General features: G+C 42.8%; 1 protein-coding gene across 1 annotated transcript; it reads right to left on the bottom strand.

Moving 5' to 3' along the window:
* Positions 1 to 14,673: 14,673 nt before the first annotated feature.
* LOC149309069 (homeobox protein Hox-B5-like) lies at positions 14,674 to 18,871 on the bottom strand. The gene is made up of 2 exons (XM_089531733.1): positions 18,136 to 18,871; positions 14,674 to 16,076 (listed from the first exon to the last, which is right to left on the bottom strand). Exons 1-2 carry the CDS (start codon positions 18,827 to 18,829, stop codon positions 15,829 to 15,831), a joined length of 942 nt encoding a protein of 313 aa, XP_089387859.1. The 5' UTR covers positions 18,830 to 18,871; the 3' UTR covers positions 14,674 to 15,828.
* Between the last annotated feature and the right edge of the window lie 205 nt (positions 18,872 to 19,076).

Below are 19,076 nucleotides of genomic sequence, written 5' to 3'. Positions count from 1 at the left end.
TCCTCTCGCAGTTTGATTTAAGACCAACCCAGTTCCCAGTTACACACATCTGTATACAATCCTAACCACCGTGGTTTGGATTCAGTCAAGAATTTATCAAAACGAGTGACCTAAGAAGGCGTCATCGCCCTAAATCGAGATTATGGCCGGTATCCAGTTGATTAGATTTATCCAACCAGTTCTTGACTGGGTGAGTCAACATTTAGGCAAATCCTTTTGACTGAATGGGTCTACTCTAGTCAAAACGAACAACAGAATTTAGGTCTATACATGCCTTAGGGCTGGAGCTTTTATTGGTCTTTAATGCGGCTTAGCATCCCGATTCCGGAGCAAGCTTCTTTGTAAGCCGATGCCCTTCGCAATTAAATTTGCTTCCAAGTAAATGACTTTAGGAACTTGAGGTCAATAAATTGGCCTCTACCCAGCCTGGTTTATCTTATTCTGGTTCATCTTATTCTGTCTTAGTTTAGGTTCTCCCTACTCATATTGCATATGGGGGGATAGAAAGTGGGATTCCAGTTTAAGAGGCATTAAATCGGTTAAACCCCATCGGTTAGCATTGAAGGCGGGTGGGTTGTAAGGAACCTAGGGTGATTTTGTATACCTTTGCTTTTAAAAAAAGGAAATTAAAAAGGTGAATGTGTATACAATTTCCCTCCTCGCTGTTCTATTAGCCTGTCTTCGGAATGGCGAGACCATTCTTTCATTCGAAATGAAAGTGTATTTTATGACCTCCGACGTTAATCTCGCCTACTTTATTCCTCATTTTTGCGAGTGTATTAAGTAGCAATATTTCTAATGAGGAGATATTCTTCCCCAACCCACGCAGGCATAAATCCAAAGGGCTGTTTGTCAAAGAGTGATGAGTTACCTAGCCATTTAAAAAAGGGGATGGGGATGATGGAATCCACTCCTTCTCGCTCACAATGGTTTAAAATATTTCAACCAATCGAATATTAGATTCTCTGCTATCTAACTAAGTAATTTATTAATTAGTCGATTACACTCAAATACCAATATTTTGTAATCCCTTAAAGAAGTGGACAATCCTTCCCCATTTTTGAGTCTGGAGTATGAGATATCTTAGAACTGCATTTTTTAAGGTGCATCTCTTTATCAAAAGAAAAAGCAAACGTATAATATTTATTGATCCTATTTTCTGAACAGTCTTTCTATGAGGAGAGAGAGAGAAAGCTTGTTTGCAGGATACAAGTTACGTAAATAAATTAATGACACCAAATAATTCAAAAATTCTTCACAATCAAGAATCAGGCTGTGGACCATCAGAAAAAGTGATTAATAATACAGGGTTTTGATTAATACAGTCTAGATTGTATTGTTTTGTGATTTTTAGAAAAACGGTATCACAATCATGTCTTTTGTGAAATGCAAAAATCATTTGTTTTATCTGTGAAGCTATAAAAGTTGATCTGCACTTTAGGGAAGGGTCCGCCAGGAAGTTACATAGGAGAACTTCCTCTGGGTTTCCCCCTTTATAGTATAATATTCAGTTTAAGGGGAAAATCTGATGAATATTTCCCATCTACATACTGCTTAAATGAATCGAAAGCGCTGAAAAAAGGGCAATGTAATTTAATTTAATTTCAACAGAATTTTTTAAAACTGAACCTCTAAGGTTTAACTGTGTGGTCCGATATATGGCCATTGAAAAGCAAATTCCATTGAGTTCAATGGGGACTTACTCTCAAGTAGGTTTATATATAAGATTGGAAGGTAAATCCCTTCTCTATTTGAGAAGAGGCTCTTAAAAGTTTTGCCTATAACAATATATTTATCTCCTTTATAAAATTTTATTTGCTGCTATTATTATTATTATTATTATTATTATTATTATTGATCTTCACTATAATATTCGAATATGCGTTTTAAAGTTACTTGATATCCAAAGAGTATGTTTCCAATCCTAGGGCAGACCTTTAACTTAGCTGAAATAATCTTCCCCATGGGAGTGTGTGGGAAGATTACAATGATTATTGCTATTATAATATTATGAGATAAATATTCACTGCGTAACCATACTTTATTACATGACATAATAACAGCAACACATGGCTTCTTATAGTTTCCCTATATTAAAACTGTTTAATGGATGACAGCCAGGCCAATTGTAAAAAAAAAACCTTTCGGAACCATAAACCTGTGTGGAACGGTCTTGATTAACTAATTACAGTCCCGAGGTTACAATCCCACAGTAAATATTAATGTCCACTCGCCATTGCAATGAATGAGAGAGACCCACTATCGGGATCTTGGGCTGCTCCCATTCGTTTCAATGGAGAACTGGACCTTTCGAAGGTGTTCGGAAACTCTGCTTCCAAAAAGAGGGAGCTGAAGAAAGCAGGTGGAGGAGAGGTAGAGGAGGCCAGTGACATTGACAACAGCACTACCATCTTAAAATAGGACCACCTCATTTACTGCCACCTCAGGCTGCATTTAGAAGCCTGATCTTGGAAGCTAAGCAGTGTCGGACCTAGTTAGCACTTGGATGGGAGACCGCCAAAGAATCCTCTCGACTTGTGTTGGCCCCTTGAATTTCATAGTTTTCTTTGGCAAGCAATACTCAGAGGTGGTTTGCCCGGATCCTTTCTCTGGAATATAGGTCCAAAACACACTGCCGGCATAATCCACTTCGAGACAGCTTCAACGGCCATGGCTCAGTGCTAAGGATTCCTGGGGATTGTAGTTTCTTGTGGCACCAGAGCTCTCTGACAGAGAAAGCTACATGTCTCCCAAAACGACAGTGCGTAGAATTCCCTAGCATTGAGCCAGGGCAGTTAAAGAGGTCTCAAACTGGATTATTTCTGCAGTGTGTGTTTGGGACCTTTCAGAGAAAGGATCCGGGCAAACCACCTCTGAGAGTATTGCTTGATAAAGAAAACTCTATGAAATTCAGGGGGTCAACACAAGTCGAGAAGAGAGTTGGAGGCACACAGACACACACTATCCCCCCCCCCCCAGCACCGCCATTTTATAAGGCAGTCCGTGAAAATGCTGTGATTCGCTTCCACACTTCCTAACTCTTACCTCACGACCGTATTCTCTTATCAGTAAACAAGGGAGGTCTCTTCCTTCGCCCCAATCCCCCCTTCCTCCTCCTCCTCCTCCCCTCCAGCCACGCCACCCCTCCCTCCCTCCTCCTCCTCCTCCTCCTCTTTAGCACTGACACCCAGTCTATCAGCCTCAAACACAAGGCTCGCACCGCCTAAACTTTTGACCCTCGCCTTTTTGACCCCTGGAGCTATAATGGCGTGCTAGCCAATCCACCGAAGACCATATCCACCTCCCCAGGCTTCAGGAAAAAAAGCTCTCCAGATCCCTCTCCTTCTCTTTCTTCCTCCCTACATTGCAGCCCAGACTTAGAACCCATCCCGAATCTGCATTTTGCCTTCCCCTTTCCGGCGTCTCCGCATTTAGGGACAGGAGATGCTTTTTATTCTCAGGCATCGAAACCCTGAGAATGATTTCTCCTTCCTTCTGTCCATCTGGATGCAAGGAGCAGGAAGGTTAGCCATTCCAAGCGCTAGCTAGTCTTTCCTCCTAGCTGCATTCCTAGCTATATAGGAAGGCGCATCCTTGCAGGAAAAGGGAGATCTTTTGTTGTTTAAAAACCCGACGGGGAGGATGGGGTCCTCTTTTTCAGGGCGAGGCTTTAGCGGAGGTCAGGGGGACTTTTGCAGAGACCTGGCATGGGGAAAGTACGAGTGGAGAGCTGCGGTGAATTGGTCTGAAGCGAGCTCTACTGGTTATACTGAGTTGTTACAAGCCTTGAGATTTACCGGTTTTACGCATTTTTCCCCACCCCCTCCTTATTCTATGCTGTAAATTTTCATTTCCCGGGAAGTTTTATGTGCTTCGCGTGCAAAACCACAACAAAACCTTTACTCGACCTTGTTTTAATACATTTCAGAAGATTAGGCTTGTTGCCCAAGCCCAAACCACCAGGAAAAGATATCTGTGCAAAGAATTAACCCACCCACCCCAGACAGACTCGAGGTGGTTACACTCCTATGAGCACTTGCTCTGGAGAAATCCCCATCGAATTTAGGAACCAGACTGAATCCCATCGTGAGAGGAAGCTCCCTTTTCGAAGTGCAACCTTTTCGCCTGAAACCAGTGTCATTTTTTAGCATGTGCCTTTGGACTGACTGCAAAAAATAAAACGGGGAAGCAACCTGTAGGCTTAATTTGCAAAATGCCTTTTAAAAAAACCAGTATTAAAGCAATCTCAAGAAAGGTGGAAGGAGGGAGACAGGGAAGTTTGGAGTATAATTTCACAGTTGGACAGGAGGTTATCTGAAGCTATTTGGTTGGGAAGCCTTGGTTTCTTGTGGGACAAAATTCTGTCTTCAAATATTAGCGTTTTCACGGGTCCTAAAGAGCCTAAAGGCAGGAGATCTTTCTGTTCTTGGAAGCTAAGCAGCATCAGCCCCGCTTAGTACTTGGATGGGAGACCACCAAAGAATACTAAGTACTATAGGCTACATATCAGAGAAAGGAACTGGTAAACTCACTTCTGAGTTTTTTTGTGGGTTTTCCGGGCTATGTGACCATGTTCTAGAAGAGAGGAATATATGGATGCCGGCCATGAAAGCCTTTGACTTCACTTCTGAGTATTCCTTGCCTAAGAAAACCCTATGGACCATAAGTGGACAGACACTTGAAGGAACACAAACAAAAATGAGCAAGAAAGCCAGTGTCCTTCCTTCCTTTTCCATCACATTTATATAGAGCCTTTCTCCCTATATGATGTAAATCCCTGTACATCATGATTTACCAAGTTTATCAAGGCTTACAATTTGTCACGATCCAAGAGGAAAGGGGAGCAAGAGAGCAAAGGAAAATCAGCAATTGAAAATGGCTATACGGACAGCCCAAACCCTATTTGCTTGGGTAGATGAACCACAGATTTTAAAAACGCCTATATAAAAATCACTGATAAGAAAAACTAGAGTCAGCATACATTGGTTTGAGAGCTGGACTATGAGTGGGAGGATCAGGATTCAAATCTCTACTCAGCCATAAAAACCTCTTAAGTAACTTTGGGAACCTCACACTCTCTCAGCCTTAGAGGAAAGCAATGGTAAACCTCCTCCAAATAAACCTTGCAAGGAAGGCACTTTAATAATGTCACCTTAAGTCGGAGTGGACTTGAAAGCAGTAAAAACAAAATCAAATAAGGAAAATACGGGGTAAAGTTTTTTATCCCCTCTTTTATTCCCTCCCCCCCAAAAAAATCTACATAGATATCCTCCTTATACCCGGAGGAAGGCAGGATATAAATACATAAAATAATAAAAATAATAATGACAACACCACAGAAAGAGGGAATTCTCTACCTCCTAATCTAATTAGGAATATTATTAATCCTCTTTAGCAATATAAAGAGGTATGGAAATTAGCAATTAATTAGAAATTGACATACAGACTGAAAGTTTAAAAAGGGGGGGGGTTAAAAATGGGAAAGAAGTGACTTTGATGGAATTTGGAAAGAATTTATTGAGGAAGGTATTGAGAAAAGAAGATGGAAGATTACCTCCATGAGAGGAACTGAGATTTTGGATGGAATATAAGGGTGTAAATGGCTCCTGGGAAGGGGAGCACTGAGATGAAATATAAAAGATATTGGGATAATAGAAAGTAGGAAATATACAGATAGATAGATAGATAGATAGATAGATAGATGATAGATAGATTTATGTATTGTATAATATTCATTGTATGAATTTTAATTTTAATTTTTTTAAAAAGGAATATTATCAATCCTCCTTTCCTTCCCCCCCCCCCGCACAAAGTGTTGCTCATATTTAGGTTATCGCCACTATCCTTCCCCCTCTTTTTTCTTCCTAAGGAACTGAGGGACACTAGTGTTGAGTGACAACAGTTTGCCAGAAGGCTGCTCCAGGGAGGAAGGAATCAGAGGTTAGATCCTGATCCAACAGTGTGCCTGGGTCTGGTCTTAGGTTCTTGTCACGCAAACAACATTTCTTTAAAAAAGAACAACTACTACTACATGCCCTTTTGAAAGCACCATTAACAGCAGACGAAGAGGGTTAGGAATTGTGGAAATGTGGAGAGAAGCTTACAAAAGGGAAGGGGGGAAGGGAGAAGGGGTCAAAGACTGGGGAAAGTGACTGTGGACACTCCTGTCCTCCTGGAGGAAGAGTCACCCATTGCATCTTGATTGGGGAGGGGGCGAGGTCCTCTTTCTCCCTGCAAAGATGCCTGCTCTTTACCTCTCTGTCTGCTGACCTGGGAATGATCCCAAGCTCCTATGAATTATTGATGAGCTATAAGAGCCGTCCCCCCTCTTTCTGTATGCAAACCCCATTACACTGTTAAAATGGCGATTTAATCGTTCGGAATAGCTTTGCTTTGCTTCCTTCTCGACCCCTTTCCCCTTCCCCCCCTCCCGCCCCTCAACACAACTCATTTGTGTCTCCTTTTCATTTAATTTTCTTAATTAAAATCCTTTCACAGTTTTTTTAATTCCTCTCTCTTTCTCTCTTTTGGTTCTTGTAAAGGAGAGATTGAGAGAGAGAAAAATAGAGGGGAGGAAACCTTAAACCTATCAAAATCCGGGTTGCTTTTTTAATGATTTTAAAGAAACGTAAACGTGATTATTTCAATTATTTTAAGAATAACAGGACCTACTATTAGGATCCTAGGCCCCATAGGACCTACATTTTGTTTGTATTTTAATTTGTTTTAAAAGAGAAGAGGTTCAAGCACAATACTGTCAGTGGCTGTGAAAATACACCTGTAATATATCTTATAGTAATAGTGTCTGTGAGGTGTGTGATATGGATGGACAGATGTATAGCCTTGGTTGGACAAATATTGTATATGTATGGAAAACCTACCCATCTTCACTCTGAAGTAAGCCATGATGTGTTCAGTGGAACAGGGCTGCAGTTTAAATCCCTTTGGTTTCAATGGTATTTGCCTACATATAAGTTAGGGTTTGAAGGTGTCTGAGTCTAAGGGATCATGACAGTGGACAGTCCTAAACCCATAGTCAAGTATGTTGAGGGGAGAATAAAGGCTCTCTCCTCCTATTCCATCCAAATCACTCTGAAAAGATCCTATGGGCCAAATGCTCAGGATCTCCCTTGGGATCACTATTGTGGAGACTTATTTATATCCAGCACAGGTAGCAGGTAGAAATCTTGGGAGATGCAAATGGTCTATTTGCACTTTTCCATCTATCCCTTGTGCTTTTCAGAGAAACCCAGGGACCATTGTAATACCCCTTCTGTTCCTTATTAAAGGACACTGTCTCACTCACTCTGTCAAAATATTTTTACATCCTTTTGCAAAAACATGCTCCTCGGCCTAGCTTTGCGTGGGAGTTTTACTCCCCAACAGCTGACCTTCAGTCTCTTCTGAAAGCTACATTTCCAGTATTGACCCCACCCCCTCCCAAAATATCCTATAGTTGTTGGTTGTCACCAAAGGCATGCGGGGAAGCTGGGCTAAGTAAACATAAGCTTTTAGGGGTGTGCTCACAGACCAAAAATTTGTGTAAAAGCTTGGAATCCCACTGAATCCAAAGATATGGATCAGCAGGTCCCAATATATGGAGCCACAGATCCAAATCAAGGTACAAATCCAAATAATTATACGAAGTTCCCATCTTGTGGACATATTTCCCAGATAATGCTGGTCCAATTTTGAATTCATGGACATGGTTTCAAAGTAAGATATGAAAAGTCTGAAAATTACAGATTTCTAAGAACACTGTCCAGCTCTTGCCACGAAACAAGAGGAAACAAGAGAAGTAAACTGGTTGTTTGCAATACCATAGTAAATCTTTATAAGAGCAACTAAGCCTGTTTGGCACCTTAAGGATTAACAAATTTATCGTTGGCACAAGCTTTCTGTGTATTACAGCCCACTTCCTAAACAGTTGTATCAAAATAAATATATCTATCTGGGTGGGTTGCACTCATGCATTATGAGTAGATAGCTGCTGGCTGCAAAGAAGGTGTGTGTGTGTGTGCCTTGCATGCGGTGTGAAAGGGGACGTTTTCATACAATGGTTTATCCACACACATGCGCCTCCAATGAATAGGGTGGACTGGTTATCGTGAGGCCAACAGAGTTCAAGGGGAGTTTATCCATTGACTTCAAAGAACATTGGATCTGACCTTTTGTGGTCAAGAAGTCAACTATTGTCGCCTGACAAACGTACTACTTAGAGAGGTGTATATTGGCTGGTCTGGAGCAGATTGTCTCCTCCTCCTTACCACGACCCCCCCTTCTCCCATTTGTATGGATAGATTGGGAAGATTAATAGGAAAAGATTAAAAAAGCAAAGTATAGACTGACCCACTTTTGTTTTGGGAAAGTCTGTAATCATTGGGGAGGGAGGGGCTGGGATACTTAAAAGTGTGCTTGTTATTATTATTATTTGCAATGTCTGGTTAGAGCAATAACCAGACACTGGAATTGAAATAGATTTACTAGGAGGAAAACAAACGTGTCTTTACTACAAATGCAACCCTATGAACAACAGACTTGTGTCTTACTTCCATGTGAATAGGTTAGGAATTGGAGTCTTTAACAGATAGGTAGGCACTGGACCCTCCATCTTCCCATCCAAAGAAGTTAACACTTTTACTATGTGATATTTGTACTGTGAAAAACAGAGCTAAATCTGAGGAGAAACTTAAGAAAGAAAAAGGATAGGTGAATAAGGATTGGGTTTTGTACTTTCATCAATAATAATAATAATAATAATGAAAATACACGATACAGAAATGGCTTGCTGCACGCAAGAAACAGTGCAGTATATATTATGAGTGTTTCCCTTTCCTGTTTACATGGAGTATCAGAGAATTGACTATTGCCTGCCATAATAACACAACATCGGACTACAATAGGGGAAAGGAATTTTGTGTAAAAATCCCAGGTTGTCTGCGCAGAGCAGCCTTCCTGTTTATGCCTCCATAAAGATCTCCTCAAATCCTAGAGGAAAACAGGGATTGGCAAAAGAAGGAAAGGGCTAGAAAGAAGTTTAAAAAAATCTGACCTCTCTCTGTGGCTCCCTAGTCCCTTCATGATACACCCAAAATAAGCTTCCAGAGATAGAATTATGGAGAGCTTGAAACCATCTTCTAAACAGCAATGGCAGCCCCACAAAAAAGACAACGTTTAACTTCCCTAGGAGTGTGGTCAGACTCCTTTGTTTACTACCAAATGTTGTTTGGCCTGGGGGCTTCGTTGTAGGGCTGCAGACTAATTGTACAGATTCTCTGGTTTTTCCCACATTCATTTCTTTTCTAGAAATGTTGGACAGCACAGAACCAAAGAAGGGAGACACCACCTGCTTTTGTTTCGGGCTGGCCTCTCTTGTGCTGCCTTCCAAGAAAAGGGTCTCAAATTGCACGAAGGGGCACAAGATGCAACCAGTCCAAGAGGCAAAGAGGCTGGACTTCACATGGAAGGCTGTTGAGGGGGAAGGGGACCTCACTGGACACAGTTCTTTTGAGTCCTTGCTACAGGTATCATCCGGATGGGGACCTGGTCTTAGATGAGGGTGTGAGTTACGACTAGCTTTGACTTCAGGGTCTGAGCATGTCTCCTCAGGAGTAGGTTCCACCACGTTGAAAAGTGCATTACTTTCAGCTAAGGCAACAATCCTATGCAAGCTTCCCTAGAGGTAAATCCCATTTAAAATAAAATAAAATACAAAGATTTACTTCTCAGCAGGGCATCTAGAATTTCTGTCCTAAGTGGGGAATCTTTTTTCATTACACAGCAGTAGAAAAGTGCAGGTATGTAAGGCACGGAGTAGAGAGGGTTGAAGGTGGGATGGGTTGAACATAGAGCCAGAAAATGAGAAAGAAAACTGGAAAGATGGGGGGGGGGTATATTGGGGAAAGGAGAAATGCTAGGAACGAAGGTGAAAATGCTTTCGGTCATAAGGCTTTCTGTTCTCTCTCTCTCTCTCTCTCTCTCTCTCTCTGTTTTGAAATTAAAACAATATGAACAGAAAACAATGCCATTTATACACATAGTGTCCTTCCTGAGACTTGCTTCTCCCAATTTATAAACAGTGGTCAGGGGGCCGCCAAATACCCTATAAACTTTCACACGCACCCAATCTGGGTTATGATATGTTCTAGTTCCAACAACATTAAACATACAGATTGAAATCCTATACCTATTCATCTGAGAGAGAACGCCACTAAATTCAGTAGGACTTGTATCTGCGTCCAGGTGTGTAAGACTGTGTTCTTAAAGGTCCTGTTTAATTCAACAGGAGATGTTCAGTTTGCTAGTCCCATAAAGCACCATATGGTTTGCTTCTGAGTAAGCCTATATAGAATTCCACTATTAAGGAGTTGCCCTGCTGAAAGCAATAGGGCTTTAAAGTGCTAAACTGTGGCTGGATTATGGCCTGAGGCCTCGCAAAACCAAAGTGGCAGTCTTAGACAAATATTTGAACCAGGTTTTAGAGGACACAATCCCTCTGGCTATCCAAGTGAGACTCTCACACAATCCACCCCTTCCCACCCCTCACCCCATAGACTTTCAGTGCCAAGCAGGTATTCAGGCCAGTAAGGGCGACAGTCTTTCAAAACACCACTGTAGAATGCTCTCAGTGTGGTTAAAGGGAGGGGAAAACGCTAAAATGGTGCCTTTTATGCTACATTGAAATACATGTGTCTACCAAATGTGAAGCAGATGTAAAAAATTCTAAAAGAATGGAAGAGGGAAAAGAAAGAGGGGCCAAAATAATAATTGCAAAGATTGTCTCCACCTCCCACCCCTAAAGCTTAAAACCCCCTCCACCAACCCAGGGAGAGGTTCTCTTGCAGAATATCTGTTTAAATGGATGGTGCTTTTTCCCCCCAAGTCAGGAATGCTTGCAGGATAACCTCTGGCTGCATTGTGTCTCCTAGTTAGTCTCTGAGATATTTACACTGATCCAGTTAAATGAAGTAGGATGTGTGTGTGGGTGTGCGCACGAGCTCAAGGGTTCTGCCCTTTATTTTCCTATTGTTTGTTATGTGACACATTTCCCTTGCCTGGCGAGCATATGTAGTAGAGGACTGCACAGTTCAAGTCTGAAAATGGGACCCACCCACCCACTTACTTTTGAAGTAGAGGAAATGAAGTTGTAAAGTTGAAAGACAAGACTTTCAAATGAGTGAAAACTGCTGGCTTCTTATAGCCTCTGAAAATGAGGATGGTTGATAGGCTAACAGAACTAGGGAAACAGCAGAGGCATCCATATTTACTCCTCAATTGATTTTAAAGTTAATCTTGTTCTAAGCCACTTTAAGCACCACTTTTAACACAAAAAACCCCCCACCAAAATGTAAATATGCTTTTAAAAGACATAAACTTCTACCAGATCTGCTGCTGGCCATGGCAGAAGGAATTGCGATCTACAGTTCTGTCCTATGCTGGTTTACTCGTATGTTGGTTTACTCGTAAGTAATCCCACCATGCTCAAAACAGGGGCTTACTCAATTGAGTGTGCATAGGGCCAGACATATTCATTGACATGTAAGGAATGCAGCTGTCATTTTGCAATCCTAAGCCTAAGGCTACAGCCTTATCTGGATCCTAGATCCTACACAGTCCCTTGCTCCTTCTTGCAAACCCAAATATGAAAACAAAAATAAAGAAAGAGGCTTAAAATTTAACCAGTTCTACTCCGATCTCAGTGAGCTGCAATACCTAAATTTGCTGCCCATCAACAAAAGTAAGCAGAAAAACAAATCACAGCTTCTAAACAGAAATCTTTAAAGTCCAGAGACAAATGGATTCAAGCCCAGCGCTGGATGTTTTTATGGCAAGCCATTCTCAAAAGCAAGAGATTTTAAAAGGCTACCAGCCATTTGCTACCTACTCAACCTCTGGTTAGGCCCCTTCGTGAAAGTGTTTGCCACTTAGCTTTATCATGAATGCTTGTCTATTCAGAGATGAAGACTTGGCACGTATTTTAAAACAGTTTGGGTGCTAAATCTTCCCCCTCCCCTCTCTGTCCTTTGCCTAAAGGCATTGATTTAAATTGTTAAGGCTATCCAAGTGGAGATGATAAGAGTTTTCCCCATGAAACAAAGGCTGATCTCTTTAACCTTCCCCAGCAATCTAACACATCTGTACTCAGAAGTAAATCCCAGTCATTCCAGGTAAACAGGTATAGGACTACAGCCTACCTATCATTCAACCAACTAATCTATGCAGGCCTACATAGCAGTATGTGGCACAGTTTACTGAACTAGGCTTCTGGGAGACAGGGTTTAAGCCATGGAAACCCACTGGCTGCCCTTGTGTAAGTTACAGTATCTCAGCCTTAGGAAAAGGCAGTGGCAAACCTCCTGAAAAAGAAATCTTGCCAAGTAAACTCTAGGATAGGATAGCCATAAGTCCAAGCCAAGGCACATAACAGCAGCAACGAAGTCTCATTGAGCCTTGCGGGGTGATGGTAAGTTTTACTTCAGAGAGAACATAGATTGCAGAGGGCTGTGCAAGGCTTGGAAACGGAAATATATTTCCTTTTCCATAAGGAGTATTGGTGCAACAAGTGGACAACTACAAGTAATGTGGAAGAAGGGAGGAAATATGACATAAATGTGTTTTAAACAGGGAAGGGGGGACTGCATAGGCCAAAATTTCCTGAACCTTGAAATCCATGGGGAAAGGGGCGGTAGGGTGAGGTTTATAATTCACAAAGTCTAAATGCCTAATAACTTATATAGGATCCAAGAATATAGGAGCATCCAAACTCGAATAGGATTTTTAAAAGGCCAGGCACACAGAAGGGGTTTTCTTGAAACCTACATTCAGCTTCACCACCCCTTTCTGCTCAAGTTTGGTTGTAAAAATCACTCCCACCCATTTTGATGGGGCTCTTTCCTAAGTAAGGGTGCATAAACCTTTGACATCTCTAGACTCCCAAGAACTGAAAGCCTCCTCCATGCACTTTATAAGGCTACTGCGCGCGCACACACACCCGCCAACAGAAACATTGGTGCACTCCGCACTGGCATTGCCATTCATTTTTATGGAATACTTTTGAGCTTTTCCTTTCTTCCTCTAATCCTATACTTCCAAGTTCCTTTAAGCTGCACCTATTGGTGCATTGGAGCACACCAATAGGGCCCAAGTTGCCTTAAGACTCTCTACAGAAGAGAGAAGTTGGGAGAGGGGAGGAATAATAGCCCTCCCCTTCATCTCCGCTCCCCCTCACCCAATCTATAACAACCATCTAGCCCTTTAAAAGTCATTTAAGCAGATAGTATTTCAAAAAAGAAACTTACTTTTAAGGTTAGCAGCTTCTAAGTCCTCTTTCGAGTAAACACTGAACCATCAGTGCCGCCTATTCCAGCAAAGGAGAAGCCTTTATCTGCCTGGGAAATGTGCTCTTCCATTCCTGCCCCCTTCCAAGCCAAAGCAAGGCAGTTAAAATGTCACTTAACATTCTGGAGAATGTGAAATATATTGTACATTGTCAACTCCCCAAAACCATAAAACTAACTTTATGGACCTCACGTGACTTTTGAGAGCCAGTGAGGGGGTATCTGGCTGAGGTCTGGGCGATTTTTACGATCTAACTTCTAGATAAAACCCTATCCATTTGACATCTTAATGTCACAGCCACTTTTGGTATACTTACTTACTTTTGCTAGGGGTGAAATATATGTGCCTGTGTGTGTGTGTGTTTCTGTTGTCTGTCTATCTTTGTGTATTCAAGAGAAGGCGAGAAAACGGGTTGTTTGGGGAAATGACAACTCACACATCAGCCTTCTCAAAACCTTTTAAGAAGTAACCAAAGAGTTCGGGGTAAGTTTATAAGACCACTTTTACTTCGGAAGTAGACAGCTCTGAGCTATAACGTAAGGGTAGCTGCAACTACTAATTTCCTTGTTGCGAAAATAAAAAGTGAGAGTTTAATGGTAGCGGTTTGGAGGAGGGTTGGCGGAGGAGGAGGAGGAAAGAAAGGAAAGATGGGTTGTAGATGTGTGCAGTCTGGAAACTACTTAACTTATCTCTTTTGCAAACAGCACGAAAGTTAAGGCAACTGCGATTTTCACTCCTGCTTCGAAGTCTATGTACACACACATGTATACGGCGTTAGTAATGACAATATAATTACAACAGCTAACAGTTTGTCATACTCAGCTGTGCAGTTCAGAAGGCTTTTTGTTTGTTTGTTTGTTTGTTTACAATATGTTGAATTAAGTTCATTTGCAACTCTCCATTATGTTTGGTCTGTGGACTTTCTTGGCAACTTACCTGGAGGCAAAGGCCTTGGGAAGATGTGGGGACTTATTGTCCAGTGCAAGGGGTGGCAGGGTCGGGGTATAAAGGGAGGAAAGAAAGTTTTGAGAACCTCACAACTGGCTTGTTTTCTTTTTCTCTGGGATGTGTTTTCCTGTTCCGCAGCTCCAAGGTCTTGAAAGGGGGGTGATTGTGTGTCCTGTAGCTGGAAATGTTGGGGGAAATGCCCCCGAGGAAGCCTTAGCAGATGGGCCAGGCAATGTTGAGAAGACCCTTTCTGTGAATGTGTGTAGGGTTTTTGTTTTCTCACCCCCTGAGAGTATGTATTTCGCTTAAGAGCAAACTTTTAGGGCCGGGTCTTTTTCCAGCCTCGTGATCTCAAGAAACACAAAGGAGGGTATTTTTCTGGCCAGGAGAAACGTTTATTTGACTTCAAGTTAAGGCTACAAACGGATACGAAAAGCGTCTTGGCGAAGATGGGAACAAGCAGCTAGACATGACAAATGCCATTTGAGACACACAGAACACTGAATCCACCCTGCCCACTAAAACTTCCTATTGAGTCACTGCAGAAATATTTCTAGTATTTACAAACATTTTCGACATACTATATGGTTGGTCCAATCGTATACCCTTTTTAAAGTGAACTTCACTCACATTTAATTATGATTATTATTATTATTATTATTTCTCTCCAAACAAAAAGAACAGAAAAGAAAAAAAGTTTCAGAACTGGCTTTTGGGTCAAAACAAGGCCAGGCAAATATGAACCAAATCACAGACTTGACAATTTCAAAGACAGAAAGGTTACAGGAGCTTATATATAGATAGATATATTGTATTTTTTCCCCTCAAAGGCCAAAAAAATGGTCGTAGTTGATGTCTTCAACTTTTTTTCCTGCCATGGATCTTGCAGGACTTGAGCAGAAGAAGGAAGAAATGATAGGTTTCCCCACCTCCCCAGAGGCACCAACTTTTTAAAGAGCCCATCTTTTCCTTCTCCTCGGCAGTTTATAAATAAGTTATAACATTTAAAGAGCGCACATTAAAAAAAAACAACCCCAAAATTAAAAAAACAAAACATGCCAACGTCTTCCAGAAAGTATCATTTAGCACGGACACAAACATTTAGAACACCTAAAGCATTAAAGAAGCCTCTGGAAACAACATTTATTATTATTATTATTATTATTATTATTTTCACGAATTAATTTAAAGGCGGGAAGGAAGGAAACCTCAGCAAAGGACACAGTCCTGGAATAACAGTACCACGCAAGTTGCTTAATAATAATAATAATAGTAATAATATATTTTTATTTTTAAAAAAAGAGTCAATAGCATGCTGAATGGAAAGTGCTTCACTTTACAGTACTCCAAACTTTAAAACCAAAACCAAAAAATAAAACACCACTGCGGTCGGGTTTGTTTGTTTGTTAGCTTGCTTTTAAACTTTCTTTTTCTCTTTCTTTCTTTCTTTCTTTCTTTCTCCACCAACTCCCACCCTCCCTCTCTCCCCATGCCCTTCCCGACCCACTTCTATTCCTTCATAATTTCCTTCCGGGGTTGAATTTACGGCTGGAAAGCGCTGCCACCGGACGCTAAGCTCATGCTTTTGAGTTTGTTATCTTTCTTCCACTTCATGCGCCGGTTCTGGAACCAGATTTTGATCTGTCTTTCCGAGAGACACAAAGCGTGGGCGATTTCTATTCGCCTTCGGCGGGTGAGGTAGCGGTTAAAGTGAAACTCCTTCTCCAGTTCCAGGGTCTGGTAGCGAGTGTACGCCGTGCGGGCTCTTTTCCCATCCGGTCCAGTCATATCTGGATAGTAATAATAACAATAATAGTAATAATATCACAAGGGCAACATTGGGGGGCTTGTTCGCCTTAAGTCTTTAATGCATTTTATGTCATGCCAGAGACACCCAGAGAGAGAGGTGATCCAGCTCTTTCCTACCCTCCTTTGCAAAATGACACCCCGCCACCGAAGAAGATCTTCCTTGGAGATTCCCTTCCCACCTTTTCGGACTCAGGTCTCCCTCATTTGAAACCTCTGACCCCCTCCCCCAACTTGAATTTTACGTAGTCTTTCTGTGTCTCTCCCTTTGCAACCTGGCCTCCTTCCCTTCTCTCCTGTATCTTTTGCATTGCCATCCCCCCCCCCCCCCCGTGACAAGTTTTGACCGGCGTAGTCTAACCTTCCTTGGAGATTCCCTTCCCACCTTTTCTAAGTCAAATTTCCCTCATTTGAAACCTCTGACCACCCCCCCTCCACCTGAATTTTACGTAGCCATGGGTCTCTCTGTGTGTGTCTCTCTCTGTTTGCAACCTGGCCTCTTGTCTTTTTTCCTCTTGTCTCCTTTGCCTTGCCATTTCCCCCCCTCTGACTCTGTGACAAGTTTTGACCAAGCGTGTTTATTTGGGATGTCCACTCTACTAAGTGCCAGTGCTTCTGACTCCCAAGTCAGGGGACTCAAGGCAGCATTTTTCTTTTCCTCTGATCCTCTCTAACCCTTTGATCTTGGCTCTGCTTCTAGATCGATGCCAACAGATAGAGAGAGGCAGAGCGAAAGGGAGGAAGCAGCTCTCTGGAAATGGGGTCGCATCCTCCCTGTCTCTCTGATCCTCCTCCTCCTGAAATGGCCTCCCCCACCCGATTTTGCCCACCTTCCAAATTCTTGGTGCTTCGAGTTCCCTCACCACCATCAGCCCCAGAGAATTTGGCAGGGACTTGCTAACCTAGTCGATACTCGGCCACTCTTGCCTCCTTCATTGAATTGTCTAGTGTAGGAGGAGGCAAAGACCTGGCCATTCTTGTCACAACCCTTACTACTAATATCTGTGGGAGAATAAGGCGCTGAGAAATGGGGGGGGGGGGGGGGAAGAGAAGGTCGACAGACCCATCTGTGCCCCACACAGCTGTCTTTTGCCCCCCTCACAATCCCTCCACCCATTTCTTTCCTCCAATAATTCACACTTGGACTATTTTAAAAGACGTCCAGTCCATTTCTCTCATTATTATTATTATTATTATTATTATTATTATTATTATTATTGCTGTCACTAACATCCTCATCTTCTAACCTGACCTCTGTCACCCAGCTAACCCATTATTTCTCTTTTTTTAAGAAGGGTGGGGGGACAAACTTCAGAGCCCTCCAGTCCAGTCCATTACTCCCCCCCACTATTATTATTATTATTATTATTATTATTATTGCTATCATCCTCATCTTTTAACTTGGTCTCTGTCGCCCAGCTAACCTATTATTCCCTTTTCTTTAGGGGGGGGTACTTCAGAGCCCTCAAATCCAGTCCATTACTTTAACCATCTTATTATTATTATTATTATTATTATTATTATTATTATTGCTGTCATCCTCATCTTCTAACTTGATGTCTGTCGCCCAGCTAACCTATTGTTCCTTTTTTTATTAAGAAGGGGAGAGAAATTTGAGAGCCCTCCTGTCCATTAGTCTCACCACCATTATTATTATTATTATTATTGCTGTCATTCTCATCTTCTAACTGTCTCCCAACTAACCCACTACCCCCCCCTTTTTTTTTAAAAAAAAGAAGTGGGGAGGGGGACTTCCGATACGAAATAAAGTCATGTCATGCAGGCCGTTTGGAAAGGGAAACAGAAAGGGAAGCCATCAACAAAAAAGGCGAGGATGGTCTGCCCTGGCCATTTCCCATCTCTTCCTCCCACCCCACAATCTGACCTGCCAAGCACACCATCTCCCCCACAGACATACACAACTCCACAATCTGACCTGCCGCCCTCTTTCTCCTGGATCTAGCTCAGCCATTTATAGATAGATAGATATAAGAAGAAGAACGAGGAATAAATCTAAATCAATGGCAAGAAAGGCGCCCGTACCATGGCTAATGTGAAGTTTTCTCATCCAGGGGAAGATCTGGGGGCTCTGCCCTTCTGGGGCCGGCGTGGAGGTGGCATGGGGCTCCGGCGGAGCTCGGGCGCCGTTGCTGTTGACTTGGGAGCCGCTCTCTTCGGCTCCGGAGGACGCGCTGGTCTCGTCTAGCTCCGTGAAGCTGCCGGTGCCCGCCGGGCCGACCGAGGCAGAGGCTGCGGTGGCTACAGCGGCTGCTGCTGCTGCTGCTGCTTGGTCGGCTGGGGAAGACGAGGCTGCTTTGCCTCCATGGCTTTCCCCGTTGTTGTTGTTGCTGGTGGTGGTGGTGGTGCTGCTGCTCCCTCCGCCGCCGTTGTTGTTGTTGCTGCTGCTGTTGTTGTTGCCGGTGCAAGGGAGGGAGTCGGACGCGGACAAGGAGCAGCTGGAGGCTTGTCTGAACCGGCTTTCCGGCGCGGCTTGGGCAGAGAAGGCTCGGGCGGTCTCCCCCACCGCCCCAAAGTGGTTGGAGGACGAGGCTGAACGGCTGATGCTCAGATCCATCCCATTGTAGTTGTATCCGCCGCCGTAAGAGCCGGCGTGCATGTTGCCGGGATCCCTATAAGATCCGTTCATGGAACTGCCGGCGGTCCCATAATTTAGCAGCTGATAGTCTGGGGCATTAGGATAGCGTCCTGAGAACGAGTTTACAAAGTACGAACTCATTTGGGGTGGCTGTATTTTTTGGAGGGCTTGATTTGTGGGGCTTCGTGGTCGTTATAACCCCTGTGCTTGAGGATTTATGATGTATTAATGAATTATAGCGATGCACTGTACTTCGTTTTTGCTATGTATGCGGCCAAATATGGGGGTGGGGTGGGGGTGGGGGGGTGGGGTGGGGGGTGCGTTTGGGAATCACGTGCTTTTGTTGACCAGTCGTAAATTCTCACTGATGACCTCAAGAGGCAATTCA

The sequence above is a fragment of the Sceloporus occidentalis genome, unplaced genomic scaffold, assembly GCF_023333645.1.
Source record: "Sceloporus occidentalis isolate IW3139 unplaced genomic scaffold, rSceOcc1.0.p SCAF_7, whole genome shotgun sequence".
Lineage (NCBI taxonomy): Eukaryota > Metazoa > Chordata > Lepidosauria > Squamata > Phrynosomatidae > Sceloporus > Sceloporus occidentalis.
This window is presented reverse-complemented; position numbering and strand designations above follow the sequence as displayed.

Excerpts from the sequence above, each read along its gene's own strand:
- LOC149309069 (XM_089531733.1), bottom strand. The coding sequence starts at position 18,829 with ATGAGTTCGTACTTTGTAAACTCGTTCTCAGGACGCTATCCTAATGCC. Across the intron at positions 16,077-18,135 it reads AAAACTTCACATTAGCCATG|ATATGACTGGACCGGATGGG; the intron begins GTACGGGCGCCT and ends ATTACTATCCAG.